The sequence below is a fragment of the Salmo trutta genome, chromosome 23, assembly GCF_901001165.1.
Source record: "Salmo trutta chromosome 23, fSalTru1.1, whole genome shotgun sequence".
Classification (NCBI taxonomy): Eukaryota; Metazoa; Chordata; class Actinopteri; order Salmoniformes; family Salmonidae; genus Salmo; species Salmo trutta.
Genome location: NC_042979.1, coordinates 38,306,225 through 38,326,318, shown reverse-complemented (window position 1 = coordinate 38,326,318; position 20,094 = coordinate 38,306,225). Strand labels below are relative to the sequence as shown.

Genomic DNA, 20,094 nt, shown 5'->3' with positions numbered 1-20,094 from the left:
GATGTATTATCAACACAATAAAACAAAAGAATCAATTGAGGGGAAATCATTTTAAACAAGAATAAGAACTCATCCATAGCCAAGTGAGTGTACAGTGTGTCACAATCATCATAGGGTACAGCATATTTGATCAAGGGACAGGCAACACAGCTGTTTAGGCCCATGGTCAATTGAAAGTCTGTGTGTAATTGCGCACTGTTATGTTTAAAATTGACAAAAGGCATACTGAGAATTGGATACGTTCGCAAATGTGGTTAATAAGCCTATAAAAATAACACATAACCAAATAACCATTCGTACACGCGGTCCCCAAGCTGGACTCTCACAGAAAGTAAACATTTGCTGTAGTTATTACTTGCCTCTGCAGGTGTTGTGATGTATGGCTGTGGCACGGGCTTTAGTTGGGCCAGGAGAAGGAGCAGGTATATAAATAACCATGTAATTAAAGGCGCTGACAGGGGTCCACACAGGACCCGCTATTCGTTCCAGTTGAATCCCACATTGTTCTTAGCAATGAGGTCCTACAAGCAGAGCCGGCTCTAACCTTTTGGGGGCCCAAAAAGCTAGAGATTTTTAGCACTTTTAAAGCTAATATCCTGATTCTACACATTTTTCCATGACTTATGCCATGTTAAAATGATATCTGAGTGAGAGTGGCTAACAAAATGATGGGGGTTAGGGCCTCCTGGAAGTCAGGGCCCCCTGGAGGTCAGGGCCCCCTGGAGGTCAGGGCCCCCTGGAGGTCAAGGCCCCCTGGGCACCTGCCCTTTAAGCCCAGATGGTAATGTGGCCATGATTACTGCACATTTAGATAGCTGGCTAGACTGATTTACCAACCTAAAAAATGTAATTGAGTGACTGTCATTGACTGACATAACTTAAGGAAAATTGCTGATGCACAACCAAATTGTAGTGACATGTAGGCTGACCATGCCTATATGTCACTACATGTCCTGTGCCAAAGTTCAGAGCACTACATGTGCAGCACGCACGTTATGCCAAAATTCATCTCACTAACCAATAACCGGGGGTGCAATTCAAAGAGAATGCGTTGATTACCCATACACTCCATGCTGTAATTGTTAAATGATGCTGCTGTTTTGATTGTCGAGTGAAACTAGAGTTTACAACACATAAGTAATTGTCTCTTTCTCCCGGCCAGATGTTGTTCCTGATGTTGAGTGAGCTGCCCAGCATTTAGCACCACTGGCACTCACAATACCTCAATGTTGGCCTCCCGGTGCATTTTATTTTGTCACTACCTCACCCTCACTTCAATCGAAGCAGTTCTCTGTAGGCATGGGAAACAAAGTCAATTTTCCTCATTATTATTGGATTGTTCATCTGTGTCAAACAAAAAATGATCAATCAAATAATAATAATATATATAGACACACACACACACATATATATATATATATATATATATATATATATATATATATATAGATATAGATATAGATAGATAGGACTCGTGGTTTCTGCCTGGTAAATTAATAATCTAGATATAATAACCTACAAAATGTGATATTCTATTCTATTCATTGCTATAGCTACCGCAAATAAACATCCCGTAAGTAAAACATTGCTTTAGGATAAGACCGCTGCTAATGACCAAAATGGGAATGTATTAATTGTAACTGTAGGCATACAGGCAAGGCTAGTACAGTGTAAGGCGTTTCATTAGTTAAGAAAGGGTCACTGTCCAGTTATGCCTGAGTCAGAGCAGTCCTAAAAGAAATTGGAACAGGACGTCTTCTGCCTTAGGGAGGTTGGGGGCTGGGTTAAGGATTAATGAATTGCTTTTTCAACATTGCTCAGCGGTGGTGATTATGGCCTATTTAAAACAGCCACAAATAGGCAAAAGTTCCTTAAACAGACATCCATCATTATGTCAAATGCCACACCCCCCTTGCTGTTCAATGGCTGCGGGGGCTGAACCTCGACGCGTCATAGGAGGAGTGATTTAAATGTGTATTCCCTCTTGGCTTTGAACTGGAGTAGCCGCCTTTCCTCTCACAAATAGTAGCGCTGTATGTCCATGAACAAGAACCAAATTCCTTTAGCCGAGCTGTGACTATCTGATATGAGAGAATTACTTCATCACCAAGTTTACTGTTTCAGCTGTCTATAGGAAATCCATGAAGTCGACCAACGCAGTATAAAATAAGGAAACAAGAAGAGGAAGATTTAGCCTAGACTACTTCTGGACTAGTTTGCAAGCTCTCCAATCGGAATATATAACAACCGTTTGAAGTTGTTACATCTTGAGAACTGCAACAATTTACCATTGCAAGCAGCAGTCCACGACTTGGTTGAAGTTGCGCACGTCTCGTGGTAGCGCGCACCACATCGTGATCATTTCCTCGCGTTTACTTCACATAAACTACCACGACGGCAAGGTGAGCACCGCAGCGCGTCACATTTTCCACACATTTGTTAACAATAGTCCTATATCGTTAAAAGTTTCAGCCTAGTAGATGTGTTATTACACAGTAATGAACGGTAGGGTATTACTGCCAGAAAATGTTGGTCCCCTTTTCTGTCTGTCATGTTCGAACAATTATTGAGCGCAAGCTATTCGTCCGTGATTCTACATTTCCCTCTGACTATCCGGTGCTGAACATGACTTACTTTTACCCCTTATCATAGCACACATTTCTTAACCGTTCGTCCATGCTTGTGTTGTGTGTGTGGGGGGGGGGTCTTCTCCGGTATCTTGACTGCATCTCTGCATCAAGGCAGCCCTGGTACAATGGGGAGTTGTGCGGCGGCCGTAGTGTTAATTAAAAGAGACCCGTTTTAATGAAACAGCGATGCGTGTAGTTATGGCCCCTGAGCGCATTATTAAAAGAGAAGGATATATTGCTAATCTGCCTTGGTGCCAAGCGGGCCTGACCATTGCTCACTGTACTATTTGTACTATTTATAGTGGCTGTTAATGGTGCAGTCAGGCTTATTTATTTTAATTACAAACGACTTCCCCTTGCTTGTGTGAGCGGGGTTATTTGTTCATTTAAACTGGGGGGATGGGCGTTGGGCTTTGACAGGTTTTAATTAGTGTAGGTTTACCAAAGGCACAGGGAGCAATACTTCTCTACAAAGTGACTGGTGTAATGTGAAATTTGATCCGAGACACTTTGGTGAGATATGGGACTTGTTGATGCACATCAACAAGATAAAGAAACTATGCCCAAGCCTAAAAATGCCTAGTGGTCTTATAAAAACACAGTTTAGTATTCACCATATGTTGAACAAATAAGGTTATAAGGCTGCATTTACACAGGCAGCCAAATTCTGACGTTTGTCCCGCTAATTGGTCTTTTGGACAAATCAGATCAGCTCTTTTGCTTATAAATTGGGCAATAAATCTGAATTGGGCTGCCTGTGTAAACGCAGCCTATTAGGCCTATGCTATCTATGTAGGTTTCTATCCAAAAGAAGCGTAGCAATACAAGAAGACTAAATGATTGGGAGCTGACAATGTATTTATCACCAACAAGTGAGTATTTCAATGAAGAAGAGCCAAATGCAATTGGGTAATGGCGAGTGAACCATTATTTGCTCTGTCAACCCGAAACCACATGCAATCCATCAGTCTGTCCTCAGACAGCCAAGGTATTGTGTTCCTCCTCATTAGCCTCTGTTTTTAATGGTTATTTCATCAATCAGTCTATTACCAGAGCGGAACACAGCTGTCTCTCCTCCTCACTAACCTTTGTTTTGCCTGATCATTCATTTATCATTAAACGCAGCAGCGGAGACCGAGCTTATTACAAATCAGAGCCCCAGACTCTTATCGCTCAACAAGGACTCCAGTTTATCAATGGAAGGAGCGTAAGTAGTAGCCTAGTCAAGGACAGACTCGGGCGGACTCCAAAACTCATCTCAACAAAAATAACTCTTTCCGTCACCCCCTCTAAACTTTGTCCTCATTGTGTGCCACTTGTACATCTATCTGGCTTGCATAGACTTTCCTAACCCCCTTTTCTCTTTGTTTTTAGAAAGCCAATATGCTCCTTTGCCAGGAGAAATGCCCTAGCTTGTTTTTAGCGATAGGCTTTGGTTACAAATCAGCGTTATGAAGATATGGCGTTCTCCAAAGTTCTGCAGGGTGTTGATAAGAAGGAACACTAAGTCCTTGCGCCCTCCAAAATAGGTGGGTGTCTACTGTGTTCAGCGGGGGGATAAGCTTGTCTAAGTCCCGTTTAGGGTAATGTAATTGTTGGGGCTTGCTCTGCATTGAAATATCACTGGCTCCCCCTCCGATGCTGATGACATTCCCCAGGGCATGGCTCAGGTATTGTCTCAGAGTTTGCCGTGTGCTGCGAAAGATGATTAAATGTAGGATTTGCATTTTCATGAGATCAGTGAGGTTTTTTTGTGAGGTTATTTTGGCTCGTCTTCGCTTACGGCTGAGGCTTCTGCAGGTGTGTGTCTGTGTGATTGCATTCGCTGTGCTGCCGCAACTTGTCGCAGGTACGGTGAGGAATGCAAAAAAAGTGAGAAGTATTTCTGCACCCATTTGAGACTTTCACGTAGCTGCACTGCAGCAGTTCTTCTGACATTCAGTAGGAAGGCAAACAAACAGGGAAATAATCATTCATTTAAGGCCTCTTCTCCTCTTAGGTTGGACTTGGTCTGCTGTGGCTTCACGGTACATGTTATGATCTGTTTGGAGTCAAGGGAGACTAACTGGTTCTACAGGCAAATTGCCAGATGGCCAGAAAAAGCATTGAGGCTTAGGACTTGTTGACATATTGTAATCAAGAGGAAATGTTTCCATACCATATAGACACTTTACCCAAGTCCTTCTTTTAAAAGAGAAAAATAGGGTATAGCTCATACTCAAGTGCATGTCTATGAGAGCTATGAGAGAGGAAGAGAAAGGGAGGTCACACTGGTGCCTCTGTTCCTAGATTTGACCAGAATTCCTCTTTTTATTTCACGAGGGTGGAGGCTCTTGTATTTCGGGGTATAGTAATTGATTTCACGCTGGTAATTCACTGCCCGAGGAGTCTGGCTCTGAACACAGGAAACGGACTGCAAAGCAGCAAGCAGAAGTGGGCCATGTAAGGTGTCTTGTGTTCCAAACTGTAAATTAACTAGACAAGCTGTGTATTCATCATACACAATGACCTCATTGCACTAATTGCATAATTGTTTATAGCTATATGCCGTTATGATAGTTGCAGAAGGTTCTGCCCCCCTTCCCAGTACTGTTAAATGTTTCCCTTACTGTTCCTTAGGTGGGATAATCCATCCCCTCAACTATGATGCCCCACATTGCCAGAACAAATCTGGCATCAAGTGTTTTCATTTCAATTTGATTTCAATTCTCCATCCTAGGATGCAGCTGTGGGACCCATTGCTAGGAGTAAGTTGGAAAACCATGTTGTTGCCCCCAGGTATTTTTGACGTTTTTTTTTCTGGAGTTGCTGCCTCTGGTCTCCAGTTTGCCAGGGTTGCCTTTGACCCTGGCTGTGAGACAGCACATTGCCAGCTGGCATTTGAAACCGACTGGTAAAGGCTAAAATGTGCCCCGGGATGGCCCCCCTCCAGGAAGGGGTCACACTGCCTTCCTGTGGCAACTTGGACCTCCCCAACCCCTGATTGACATCCCCAATCAGAGCAGCTCTGTGGATGACCTTTGAACTCCCCAGGGCATCTCTTGTCTGTTGCCTCTTGACCTCGGTGGAAGAACAGCTAGAGGAAATAACATGTGATAGAGTCCCAGATGGCAGGCAATCCCCCACATGCAGACGCCAAGCTCTCTTTCCCCCTCATGCAATACCTTGGATTTAAGGCAACAGTATAAGCTTTCCCCCTTTCTTCCACCAGCCTTGCCTGGTTCAGGGACTCTTTCAAATCCACAGAGAAATTGACAGCAGCCTTTTTAAAAGGGGCTTGTGAAACAGCCTAGTGTAACGGTCATCAATCAAACGGAGAAATGTTTTGTGCCGATATTCACGATCGGATTGATGTTGTGTGTGTCTGTCTGTCTGTGTGTCTGTCTGTGTGTGTGTCTGTGTGTCTGTCTGTGTGTCTGTCTGTGTGTCTGTCTGTGTGTCTGTCTGTCTGTGTGTCTGTCTGTGTGTCTGTCTGTCTGTGTGTCTGTCTGTCTGTGTGTCTGTCTGTGTGTGTGTGTCTGTGTGTCTGTCTGTGTGTCTGTGTGTGTGTCTGTCTGTCTGTGTGTCTGTCTGTGTGTCTGTCTGTGTGTGTGTGTCTGTCTGTGTGTCTGTCTGTGTGTCTGTGTGTCTGTGTGTGTGTCTGTGTGTGTGTCTTTGTGTCTGTGTGTCTGTGTGTGTGTCTGTGTGTGTGTCTGTGTGCTCGTACTGCACGGACTGATAGGCCTGTGATAAGTCAAGTGCTGACCTATGTCAAGAATGTATAAAAAATATCTCACCTGTCCAAATGCCAATAGATGGGTTGGTTACAGCAGCTACGTGCATCTATTGAACTAGATACTGTAGAGCAGCACTGTGGAAAAAGCTTTACCGCCAGGGTTTGGTCCCTCAGCTCTTTGTCGTGTTCCTCTGTATGGGTCCTGAGGTGCAGGGTTGGTGCCCCATGTGAAGGCACTTTGTTGGGGTCAGTCCAGCATCGCCCTGGGCCTCTCTTATGGAGCTCAGCTCTCCTTGATTGGAGCCAGGTGTCCGAAGCAGAGAGTGCATAACTGTGGTGGACCAGCGGCGGACTGAAATGTCTTGTGGGAAGGGCACTCGTAAAGCAAAACATGCCCTCATTTAAATTAGAAGCACTGGAGGACAAATTAGGACGCTGTTGTTAATTTGGAAAATGAAATCCGTCGCTGCAATTATTTAGTGTTGTTGTTGGCCATAATTATGAATCATGAAGCCGGTGAAAAGCAATGGCTGACTCATTGCTGAGTTGCACGCTGGTATGGTTCTTGTTAGTGTGATTTGAAAGCAATATTATCCCCAGCTGTGTATGAAATCAGTTCAGTTTTGAAACGTAAAAGTGGGAAGTTCGGATATACAGTAGAAATGAACCGATATCGGCACACTTGGAATGTGGAGACATCATGTAGATTACCATTGGCAGTCTGGTGTCTCTAAGGATATGGGACTCCATATGTCTTCTCCGTTACACCACCAGAAGGTTTATATACTGGTATACCAGAGTGTCAACTCCCTAACCCTAACCAAAGTTTTTGCATAATTTGTAATCACTCAAAAAACCTCTGTCGACTAGTCTACTCACCCAGTGCAACCCAACAACACAAAAGACCCAACAACATTATTCAATGAGCAGGACTCTGCAACATCAAAGACCTCTCTTCTGAGACACATTATCAAGTTGCAATGAGAGGTTATATTTGCAGCCGGCTCAAAGACAGTGCTGCTTTGGTTAGTAAGAAGAGGTTTGTGTGGAAGTTGTCGTGGGACAGCTGCTTTCCAGGGTGCCAGTCGCCTCTGAGGCGCATATTTTTCAGGAAACTGTACCTCCCCCTTCCGCCATATCCCTTAAATGAATAGGCCTAAGCTCTCTTTGCCAACGAGTACCAGAGCCAACCGATTGGTTACCGTGCCAAAACTCACATTTGGGAATCCGAGGCCTCGCTCTTTCCTGTCTGTGGGGCTTCTCTCTCCTCGTCACCCAAGTTCCAGGTGGAGGTACAGTACAGTTTGGACATTCCAGGTGGGTGTACAGTACAGTTTGGACATTCCAGGTGGGTGTACAGTACAGTTTGGACACTCCAGGTGGGTGTACAGTACAGTTTGGACATTCCAGGTGGGTGTACAGTACAGTTTGGACATTCCAGGTGGGTGTACAGTACAGTTTGGACATTCCAGGTGGGTGTACAGTACAGTTTGGACATTCCAGGTGGGTGTACAGTACAGTTTGGACATTCCAGGTGGGTGTACAGTACAGTTTGGACACTCCAGGTGGATGTACAGTACAGTTTGGACATTCCAGGTGCATGTACAGTACAGTTTGGACATTCCAGGTGGGTGTACAGTACAGTTTGGACATTCCAGGTGGGTGTACAGTACAGTTTGGACATTCCAGGTGGGTGTACAGTACAGTTTGGACATTCCAGGTGGGTGTACAGTACAGTTTGGACATTCCAGGTGGGTGTACAGTACAGTTTGGACATTCCAGGTGGGTGTACAGTACAGTTTGGACATTCCAGGTGGATATACAGTTCGGACGTCGGTTAAAGGTGGACCACGGGCCAAAACCGGCCCACAAGTATTTTTATTTTGTTTGACCCCCCTCAAAGTCATAATATTTTTTTTTTGGGGGGGGGTGTTATTTTTTGTCCAAAAAATACTAAAATCACCAGCAAGACGTATGTGATCGTGTCGCAATTTAATTAAGGTATTAAATTATGTTATTTTCAAATACAATCTCTTTTTGGGCTTGGTTGTGGTTCATTTACAGTGTACAAATTATTATAATTACGTTTCGGTCCACCGACCATCTGCTCTGACAAAAATCGTCCCACAGCTGAATCTAGTTACCTACCCCTGGTGTGTACAGTATGGTACGTTCCAGGTGGGTGTACAGTATGGTACATTCCAGGTGGGTGAACAGTATGGTACATTCCAGGTGGGTGTACAGTATGGTACGTTCCAGGTGGGTGTACAGTATGGTACATTCCAGGTGGGTGTACAGTATGGTACGTTCCAGTATGGTACGTTCCAGGTGGGTGTACAGTATGGTACATTCCAGGTGGGTGTACAGTATGGTACATTCCAGGTGGGTGTACAGTAAGGTACATTCCAGGTGGGTGAACAGTATGGTACGTTCCAGGTGGGTGTACAGTATGGTACGTTCCAGGTGGGTGTACAGTATGGTACGTTCCAGTATGGTACGTTCCAGGTAGGTGTACAGTATGGTACGTTCCAGTATGGTACGTTCCAGGTGGGTGAACAGTATGGTACGTTCCAGGTGGGTGTACAGTATGGTACATTCCAGGTGGGTGTACAGTATGGTACGTTCCAGGTGGGTGTACAGTATGGTACATTCCAGTATGGTACGTTCCAGGTGGGTGTACAGTATGGTACATTCCAGTATGGTACGTTCCAGGTGGGTGTACAGGTACATTCCAGTATGGTACGTTCCAGGTGGGTGTACAGTATGGTACATTCCAGTATGGTACGTTCCAGGTGGGTGTACAGTATGGTACATACCAGTATGGTACGTTCCAGGTGGGTGTACAGTATGGTACATTCCAGTATGGTACGTTCCAGGTGGGTGAACAGTATGGTACATTCCAGGTGGGTGTACAGTATGGTACATTCCAGGTGGGTGTACAGTATGGTACGTTCCAGTATGGTACGTTCCAGGTGGGTGAACAGTATGGTACGTTCCAGGTAGGTGTACAGTATGGTACGTTCCAGGTGGGTGTACAGTATGGTACGTTCCAGGTGGGTGAACAGTATGGTACATTCCAGTATGGTACGTTCCAGGTGGGTGTACAGTATGGTACATTCCAGTATGGTACATTCCAGGTGGGTGTACAGTATGGTACATTCCAGGTGGGTATACAGTATGGTACATTCCAGGTGGGTGTACAGTATGGTACATTCCAGGTGGGTGTACAGTATGGTACGTTCCAGGTGGGTGTACAGTATGGTACATTCCAGGTGGGTGTACAGTATGGTACGTTCCAGGTAAGTGTACAGTATGGTACGTTCCAGGTGGGTGAACAGTATGGTACATTCCAGTATGGTACGTTCCAGGTGGGTGTACAGTATGGTGCATTCCAGGTGGGTGTACAGTATGGTACATTCCAGGTGGGTATACAGTATGGTACATTCCAGGTGGGTGTACAGTATGGTACATTCCAGGTGGGTGTACAGTATGGTACGTTCCAGGTGGGTGTACAGTATGGTACATTCCAGGTGGGTGTACAGTATGGTACGTTCCAGGTGGGTGTACAGTATGGTACGTTCCAGGTGGGTGTACAGTATGGTACGTTCCAGGTGGGTGTACAGTATGGTACATTCCAGGTGGGTGTACAGTATGGTACGTTCCAGTATGGTACGTTCCAGGTGGGTGTACAGTATGGTACGTTCCAGGTGGGTGTACAGTATGGTACATTCCAGGTGGGTGTACAGTATGGTACGTTCCAGGTGGGTGTACAGTATGGTACATTCCAGGTGGGTGTACAGTATGGTACGTTCCAGTATGGTACGTTCCAGGTGGGTGTACAGTATGGTACGTTCCAGGTGGGTGAACAGTATGGTATGGCACAGATGTATTTAGGGTAACCATGATAACGGGGAAGACGGAGAGGAAGCTTGATTTCCTGAATGTTCCGTGGGTTTCCGGAATAGACTGTAGAAGCTGTGGTAAACATCAACCAAATACCCTAAGTTGATATAAAGCTTGTTAATAAAAGTGTCAGTGGTGTTATTTCCTGGACTGTTAATGTCTTTAAAACAGAAATATCATTCCATCTGTCCATGTTAAGCTCAAACATTCTCGTACTGCTGAATAGACACTTTTCCATTCGCTCAGCCTTGTTGTTATCATCCTTACTCAGGGCGACATTATATCTTCTCTCCAGGCCAACCATGGTGAACAGCCGGGTGGAGGCATCAGCCGTGGCGGTGACGGGGGGCGGCGGTGGCTCGGCAGGCAGGTCATGCGCGGGCTGTGGTGGGCGCATCGCCGACCGCTTCCTGCTCTTCTCCATGGAGCGCTACTGGCACACGCGCTGCCTCAAGTGCTCCTGCTGCCACGCCCAGCTGGGCGAGATTGGCACCACCTGCTACAGCAAAGGTGGCATGATCCTCTGCAAGAACGACTACATCAGGTGAGCTTCAGGGAAGGAAGCGTTGAAATCAGAAAGGACACTGAGTGGGGGGGTGGGGAAATGATTTGCCTATGTTATATAGTCTGAAATTACCATAGGTTGTAAGCTAACGGTCTCTCAAATGTTTTAGGTAACATCAACCATTTTGGACCAAGGCTATGTTGACAAAGTGAAATTAAAGTGTTTTAAATGTTCAACACAGCCCAGGTCAAAAATGGTTGAAGATAGCAAAAACAGCTGAGAGATGGTTAGCCTACAACCTAAAGTCAATTTTAGTGAGCTTCTCCTTCAATAACGAGTTAATAGTGAAAGTGCAACGGAAATCCACTTTCCACAACTGATCCCGCCTGATGAGTCTGTTAATGCTAGGCCAGACAAGCACAGACAGCTCTGAAAGCAGTTGGAGAAGTGGAGGAATTTGTCAAGTCTTTTTTCTCTCTTTTTGTTTGTTCTACGCACGCATAAAGGAACCAGGTGTTTGGGTGTGAATGCGGTCAGGTAGGGTGTGGTAGGATATCAGAGACTGGAGGGTGTTATGAAAGAGGTATATGCTCACAGCAGGGTAGGGTGTGGTAGGATATCAGAGACTGGAGGGTGTTATGAAAGAGGTATATGCTCACAGCAGGGTAGGGTCTGGTAGGATATCAGAGACTGGAGGGTGTTATGAAAGAGGTATATGCTCACAGCAGGGTAGGGTGTGGTAGGATATCAGAGACTGGAGGGTGTTATGAAAGAGGTATATGCTCACAGCAGGGTAGGGTCTGGTAGGATATCAGAGACTGGAGGGTGTTATGAAAGAGGTATATGCTCACAGCAGGGTAGGGTCTGGTAGGATATCAGAGACTGGAGGGTGTTATGAAAGAGGTATATGCTCACAGCAGGGTAGGGTGTGGGTCTGGGGGAACAAGGAGATTCTGAAAGCTACTCTATCCTCTCAAGACATGACCAACTCTGTATTTCACTACTTTTTGCACATTTTAATGACAAAACCTAAGAAGTTGCGTAGGGTGAGGGGAAACCAGGATAAGACTGCACATTAGCCAATTCCATCACCACAGCATTGCTCCTACACTGTTTGTCTTAATAATGTCTTGTCCAGTCTGGACTATGTGTGTGTGAGAGAGAGAGAGCAAGAGGCTGGCTGGGCCAACACAGACTGGGATTGTGTGTGTGCCTGTGTTGGCACTTCTCAGGCCCCGGTGCTCTCCAGGGCAAACACTGGGGCAGATCCGGTGTAGTCTGGAAACCCACACAGCCCAAGAGCTCCGGCACGAAGGGAGGCCTGCTGGGTAGAGCAGAGACACTGGGCACTGTACATCAGCCCAGTAAGAATACAGAGGATTTAAAGCCATTCCCACCAGAATAAATAGCACACTTCTACTTCCCTACAATGTGATCTACCGAAAGATGTATGGTTGCAAAATTGAATGTAGGCCTACTAGCTATGTATTGCTTAAAAATCACCTTGACGCCTGTGCCAATAATAACTCCTCATTACAATGCTAGCAGCCAACATGAATAAATGGGAATTGCACAAGAAAAATATAAAGGTGTTTTTGCCCTAAAAAGTGCTCTGTTAATTAATCAGCAATATGGAATGACACCGTTCATATTTTAAGGGGTATATGGTACTTGTGCACTGCTGCTTAACGATGGTCTAACATAGTGCAGCACCTTGTGTCCATGTACGCTCAAGGTCCATCCTCGCAGATATTTCTAATGCAGAACGGGACGCAGTACGGAAGCTTATCAAATGTATAATACAGTTAGTGGAAAAGGGCAAGGCTCTCATTGCCGAGTGGCACTGTGCCGCTGAGGTCCGATAAAGGTGGAGAGAGGGAGAGGGGAGAGAGAGAGGGGAGGGAGAGAGAGGGGGAGAGAGAGGGGGGGAGGGAGAGAGAGGGGGAGGGAGAGAGAGAGGGGGAGAGAGAGAGGGGGGAGAGAGAGGGGGAGGGAGAGAGAGAGAGGAGAGGGGGAGGGGGAGAGAGAGGGGGAGGGAGAGAGAGGAGAGGGGGAGGGGAGAGAGAGGGGGGGAGGGAGAGAGAGGGGGGAGGGAGAGAGAGGGGAGGGAGAGAGAGGAGAGAGAGAGGAGGGAGGGAGGGAGAGAGAGGGGAGGGAAAGAGAGAGGGGAGGGAGAGAGAGGGGGGGGGAGAGGGGAGGGAGGAGAGAGGGGAGGGGAGGGAGAGAGAGAGGGGGAGAGAGAGAGGGGAGGGAGAGAGAGGGGAGGGAAAGAGAGAGGGGAGGAAGAGAGGGGAGGGAGAGAGAGGGGAGGGAGAGAGAGGGGAGAGAGAGAGGGGAGAGAGAGAGAGGGAAAGAGAGAGGAGAGAGAGGGGAGAGAGAGGGGGGAGAGAGAGAGAGGGAGGGAGGGAGAGAAGGGAGGGAGAGAGGGGAAGGAGAGAGGGGGAAAGAGAGAGGGGAGAGAGAGAGGGGAGGGAGGGAGAGAGGGGAGGGAGAGAGAGAGGGAGAGAGAGGGGAGGGAGAGAGAGGGGAGGGGAGGGAGAGAGAGAGGGGAGGGAGAGAGAGGAGAGAGAGGGAAAGAGAGAGGGGAGAGAGAGAGGGGAGGAGAGAGAGAGGGGAGGGAGGGAGAGAGGGGAGGGAGAGAGGGGAGGGAGGGGAGAGAGGGGGAAAGAGAGAGGGGAGAGAGAGGGGAGGGAGGGAGAGAGGGGAGGGAGAGAGGGAGGGAGAGAGAGGGGAGGGAGAGAGAGGGGAGGGGAGGGAGAGAGAGAGGGGGAGAGAGAGAGGGGATGGAGGGAGGGAGGGAGAGAGAGAGTCTTAATTAGGGAGAACAGGGTTCCTCTCGGGCGCTCGCTTATTAAATTACTGTTTGGATTAAGATCAAAAATTCATTACAGTGTGCAGTCAGAGCTGGGACACTGATAGGGAACCGGAGGGGGGGGGGGGGGGGGTTATAGCAGCCAAACCAGTCTGGTAGGTGTCACAAGGAGGGGGTGTAATAAAGGTGACAGGCTTTCTATTAAGACTGAACAGTTGAACTGTTTACACACTAGGCTCTCTGAGGGATGGGCTAATGTGATCTGGGTAGTCTACTAAATGTGGTGTGGAAGTTTCACAAAATGGACTTACCTGGTCACGCTCTAACAATGAGGCTAACTGTTCGACATCAGCAACGCAATGTCTGCTTCACCAAAAGGCCTGTAGTGGACCATAGTCTTTGTCTTACGCTTCACACCAAACAATGACATCACCAGCATCTACAGAAGGTATTCCGTGACTTGTGGAGAAAAAGCCCTTCATCAGGGTTCTTCACCAGTATCAGCTGTAACATATTTCCTGGCTCTCCCAGTAGCCTGCCATGGACTTCATCTGCAGCTCAAACCCCACATGGAATCTGTGGCCGCCGGCTGAACACTCATAAGACCTGAGTCACATGTCTCAACACCACCACCAACACTATTCAATGCTGCATCCCTCCAATTCAGTCCTGCTGGAACACGTGTCAAACTCATTCCATTGAGGGCTGAGTTTTCACTCCCCTCACCTGGTTGTCTTAAGTCTTAATTGAAAGGAAAAACAGGAAAAACCTGCAGACACAAGGTCCTCTGTGGAATGAGTTTGACAGCCCTGTGTTAGAATCTAGACCTATACTTTATTTATGACTTCAACCACTGGTCTGGGACGTATTTCTTTTATTGCTCGAGATATTTCTATTTAGGATTGGAAAAGGGTGAGCTGATTCAGAATCAGATATAAGAAGTGCGGTGCTGAACAACAGCATTGCTTTCATTCTGAAAAGGAGGTGTTACTTGGCCAGAGGGGTAATGTGTTGAAGTGTTTGTGGTGTGAGTGGTTGCAGTGGTGTGACACGGGTTGTTCATCCACAGGCTGTTCGGGCACAGCGGGGCATGCAGCGCTTGTGGTCAGTCCATCCCTGCCAGTGAGATGGTGATGCGGGCACAGGGCAATGTGTACCACCTCAAGGTAAGAGGAACTTCAGCCTAAAAGTAAAGACTCATTCCATTGGGCAAAAACTGGTTGAATCAACGTTGTTTCCACTTCATAACAACAACAAAAAGATGTATGTGATGACGTTGAGTCAACGTGGAAAACTGATTGGATTTACAAAAAGTAATCAACGTAATTTTTTCACCCAACTTTTAACCTAAATCCAATGATGAGGGATTTTTTGGTGTTTAATTCACGTTAGTTGACAACTCAACCAAATGTAAATTAAAACTAGTGGTTGAACCGACGTCTGAGCCCAGTGGGATGCCAACAGAAGCCCTTTATAACACAGTGATATGACTCAGCGAGAAACCCATGTTTCTGTTGCTCTTTCTTAAAGTTCCTTATGTCCCTCGCTTTCTGCAGTGTTTCACCTGTGCCACCTGTAGAAACCGGCTGGTGCCGGGCGACCGCTTCCACTATGTCAATGGCACCATCTTCTGTGAGCACGACCGGCCAGGGGGCGCCCTGCTCAGCAGTCACCTGACCTCGCTGCAGGGGAACGGCATGATGCCCGACCAGAAGGTGAAGGGATGGGTTCTGATAGAGCCACACAGCCCTTGGTTGATAGTCCAATCCATGTGATTTAATTAATGAATGTGCATTCTGACGTCTCCAAGAGTGCTTTTTTAGAAATGCTGTTCAAAGTGGTGTTGGACTGTGGTCTTCTTGCTGTCTTTGTTCTTGCAGTCTTGTATTTATGCATAATCAATGTGTACCAATAATCACCTCTTTCTCCTGATCTCAGGTCTGCTGAAGAAGAATGGGTGACAAAGCAACATGTGCCTTCTCCTCCCACGCCTCCTCCATCTGCTCTTCTTCATTTTCCACCAATAACTTTGTCCTGCACCATCCATCCCATCGTTCAGATATTCCCATATCCGTACTCCGGATACTGCTGCCAGTGTCCATTATCTTTCCCAGTAACACGGCATTTCCCCCAAAATAATGTTTATTCTGGTCATAGAGAATCATGTTCTCAACCTTGACATAATCTCCTGCTTCAAGGGGAAGATGCGGAGGAGGGAAAGACTGTTGATGATGGAAGAGGATGATTTATACTGTCAAACCAGTGTCTGTTTTCGGTAAGTCCATTGGTGACTGACTTGCATAAGACTGACTTGTAATGCCCTGAGAGGACTATGGCATTTCCAGTGATGGACCATCCTTGATGTAGCACCTTTCCCTAGCCAGCACATAAAACTACAGGGAGAGGAAGATGCCACAGACCAATAAATATAAACTGGTTCTCGTCCGGAGCTGTTTCAACCAAGCTACAGTTTAATGACTCCCAAAACACGAAGAGTGTGTTCAAAACAAGATCGCCACATGAATACACAGACACACACTCTCTGAGCTCAGACTCTAGGCCCTTTCATGTGTCGGATTGAGGGAAACAGGAAATTCTTTGGTTGTAGTGCTATGCGACCATAGCTTTTGCCCCCTGGACGTTCCTGAACTCTCATTCCTGAACTCTCATTGGCTCACTCGAACTGTCGAGTTGAGCCGAACGAGGAATGATCAAATACACCTGCCTGGATGTCTTGTCTACTTTCACAAATATACTCTCTGTGTACTAAATGAAGAATGCCTGTAGAATATTCATCAAAACATACCTTTTAGTCCCATGATTATTTTGTACTGCAAGTGGTTGCCTTGTGTTTCTCGATTGTCTTCGATATTTAGTTATGTTTTCAGGTGAAGATGGTTCCTGGGGTTAGTAAATGTACTCCTGTTTATGGGAACATACAAAAATGCATTTGTAATTGTTGTTTAAAACATTTGGCCGGTGAGAATTGTTATTCCAACATGACTTTGCAGCAGTGCTCTATACGTCTTAAATGTATTGTTGTTGTGTGGTGGTTGAAGAGGACAAGGTCAAAGTTTAACTGGTCCACATATAACCAGGGTCGTGTTGAGTAGGGCTCACTGTAGATAGAAAACAAAAATAAGTGTTTGTTATTGGAGAGGCCATGTAGTCCCTCGCTGTTTCAGGCTGTTTTCTTCCGTTTGGTACCTAATGAACACGACCCAGGTTGAGGGAAGACGGGAGCGGCATAGGGATGGAGAGAAGTAATAACTGTACATATCTTTTCTAGTGCTATTATTGTATTGTGGTCTATGGTTGAATTGAGTCTTTGTGTGGCCTAAAACATCTATATGGAGAAAAAAAGTACTTTCTAAATAACTATAATAATCATAATATTGCCAGTCACCTGTGTCGTGTCTGTAATGAGTGTTTGGATAATATTTACCTGCCGTTTGTGTGTGCGCGTGTGTAGCGAGGTGTGACAAATAGCGCTTTCACACCGAAAGGTAAAGCTCCCGGACTCAGACAAACATGGCCGATTACCCTCAGGAATGGAATTTCAAAGGCTTGAGCTGGGGCCATTACAGAAGCAATTAAAGTGGGATACGCTGGAGGCCCAGGCTTTAGCTGAAGTCCTGTGCCGGAGTCTAATGAGGCCTAATCTGGTGAGCTGGCCTAATTAAAAGGGAGGGACCCCTTTCCTGTGGGTGCTGAGTAGAGCAGTCCAGCTGTTGACTTTACAGGGCTCACAATGCAACAACAAACTGAAAGAAATAAGCCAACCCTTTTTCTCTTACCTTTAACTCCATATAACTTTTCTTTCTTCACTGCGTATGAATTTGACATTTTCACTCCTTTGTTGAGTTCTTTACTTGGAAATTAGGGTATAGGGCCTCTACATATAGTACTGAATGGCATGTCAGAATTGTTTTTTTGGCATGAAAACACCCCCTCAGATCTTGTTTATTTAATTAGATAATTAAACTTCCATCTTATAGGTACCTTTGGCCTAGAAATCACAGTCAGCTTTTATGATCTTCTTTTATTTCTTATTCCGTGACTTTTCTACAGAGAGAAATTAAAACCAAGCATGCAATAGGCCTACAAAGAAGACAGAAAAAAAACCACTGAAGTAGCCAGCTGTGACTTTTCAAATGAATGTTCCCAGAGAAAACTCTACCATAAGCATTGTGCTGTGTGTCGGTGCCTCAGCAGTTACTCTTTTAGGGTTAACCAATTAGGTTCACACTCAAAATAACAATGGCCGGATTTCACAGCATTTCTTTGGTAATGATGTAGAATGGTTTTAAAGGATGAACACATTCCTCGGGTTCTTCAAACATAATCCAAACCTGAGCATGAGTTTCAAATCTAAAAAAAAAAAACGTTTTTGTCAAGGTATTTTTGGCATTCTTCAGTTTGTTTCTAATTGGACTCCCTTACTTCCATAGACACAAGTGGAGTTCAATCATAATAACCAGAATAAACCTGATCTGAAAGAACTACGTAAGGGAAAGCAATATACCCAATATATATAAGAACACCTACAGAAGCACCTATCTGACATATTGTAGAACCTGTTATTGCATTGGAGGTACCTATCCAGTCATTTTAGATCAGTGTGGATTTTTTAAAATCTGTTAATTTTTTAAATGTAGGAGTATTACGTACTGATAACAGCCACACAAACCGTCTCTATACCTGTTCTAACCAATGTGGCACACAATGTTTCATTTGTATACCTAGTCTAAATACCATTTGATCCAGTAGCTTGACTAATACTTGGCCAGTCATCTCATGAAAATACATGGGAAAACCTATCAGAAAATTCCTCTTAACTGTTCAGTTTAGGTTTAAAGATAGACACTGAAAATGATCAAGAAACTGAAGCAATTGTATTATCGGGTATCTTATTCACAGGGGATTACATAAATAAACACTTTTTGCTGATTTGCAATTCTTTGACTCAATATATCTGCCAGAGATAATGAATAGCAATCGTCAGTCAGTCAGTGAAGGCAAGGTTTTATTTGTAGCTCCACACCCTTCTGTAGGTTGGCAGCTTGACATCCCCAGCCCATGTGCTGAAGTGCTGATATGGTATCAATTATTTATCCCACGTCTGTGATTTTGAGAAGCATCAGACAAATTCATTAACGTATGCAAATGACCCTAATTGCAATTATCTCTATATCTTGATAAGTAAAAGGGGGGAGGGAATCTACCAATCCCCCTCTGTGGTGCAAGTTACACTTTGCATTCAAACCAATCAAGCCTAATCTGCATATAACTAATTAGCTCAACATATTCAAAAACCAATTAACGGGTCTCTCAAATAGCTTCTCCGCTGCACAGCTTTTCTTTTTGAGCTGAGCTGGAAGAAGAAAAGTTTTCAGGTGCACAGTTTTGCAATGTGCAATGTTCCTTCCTCGAGAGAAGTAGAGTTCACTTTTTTTTCTCTTTCCTCAATTCACTAATTAATCAAATTAACACATGCAAATTGGTGTAATTGCATTGTTTCGTCACCTCATGTTGTGTGAAGAAAGAAAAAACAGGGAAGCAATGGAACAGCGAAGATATTTTTACCTGATGCCAGAGAGAGAAAGACAGATGTCTCATAGACCTGCCCCTCACCGCAGGGACCAGGTGAGAGAGGTGATGCCACCAGCAGAGTGTGAGGCCTGCAGGCTCACTATCAGCCACACAGCACACAGATGGAACACCTTGCTCTTCCTCAATTGCCTTTCCTCGATTCCTCTCTCCTCGTGTCCTCTCTCCTCGCCTCCTTTTCAAAACACATTTAAGAAAAGGTCCCCGGGAGGAGACAATGCATTTTGAGGAGGCGAGACCCAATACCAGAGAAAGCTGACCTTCCAAAGTGCATTCTTAACAAATCCTATCAGCAGATGTTTTCCTGCATTTGTAACACAATCCCTACAATACATAAACTCAGCAAAAAAAGAAACTTCCCTTTTTTAGGACTCTGTCTCTCAAAGATAATTCGTAAAAATCCAAATAACTTAACCGATCTTCATTGTAAAGGGTTTAAACACTGTTTCCCATGCTTGTTCAATGAACCATAAACAATTAATGAACATGCACCTGTGGAACGGTCGTTAAGACACTAACAGCTTACAGACGGTAGGCAATTAAGGTCACAGTTTTGAAAACTTAGGACACTAAAGAGGCCTTTCTACTGACTCTGAAAAACACCAAAAGAAAGATGCCCAGGGTCCCTGCTCATCTACATGAATGTGCCTTAGGCATGCTGCAAGGAGACATGAGGACTGCATTTGTGGCCAGGGCAATAAATTGCAATGTCCACACTGTGAGACGCCTAAGACAGCGCTACAGGGAGACAGGACGGACAGCTGATCATCCTCGCGGTGACAGACCACGTGTAACAACACCTGCACAGGATCGGTACATCTGAACATCACACCTGCGGGACAGGTACAGGATGGCAACAAGAACTGCCCGAGTTACACCAGGAACGCACAATCCCTCCATCAGTGCTCAGACTGTCCGC

At 45.5% G+C, this 20,094-nt stretch overlaps 2 protein-coding genes across 2 annotated transcripts; both read left to right on the top strand.

Moving 5' to 3' along the window:
• The first annotated feature begins 1,982 nt into the window (after window positions 1-1,982).
• Window positions 1,983-16,970, top strand: lmo4a (LIM domain only 4a). Its single transcript, XM_029710226.1, has 5 exons — window positions 1,983-2,402; window positions 10,544-10,792; window positions 14,635-14,731; window positions 15,122-15,280; window positions 15,504-16,970. The coding sequence occupies exons 2-5, from the start codon at window positions 10,551-10,553 to the stop codon at window positions 15,510-15,512; spliced, it is 507 nt and encodes a 168-aa protein (XP_029566086.1). The 5' UTR covers window positions 1,983-2,402; window positions 10,544-10,550; the 3' UTR covers window positions 15,513-16,970.
• Window positions 8,645-10,253, top strand: LOC115159821 (suprabasin-like). Its single transcript, XM_029709876.1, has 4 exons — window positions 8,645-8,662; window positions 8,755-8,973; window positions 9,165-9,590; window positions 9,657-10,253. Exons 1-4 carry the CDS (start codon window positions 8,645-8,647, stop codon window positions 10,242-10,244), a joined length of 1,251 nt encoding a protein of 416 aa, XP_029565736.1. The 3' UTR covers window positions 10,245-10,253.
• Window positions 16,971-20,094: the final 3,124 nt, after the last annotated feature.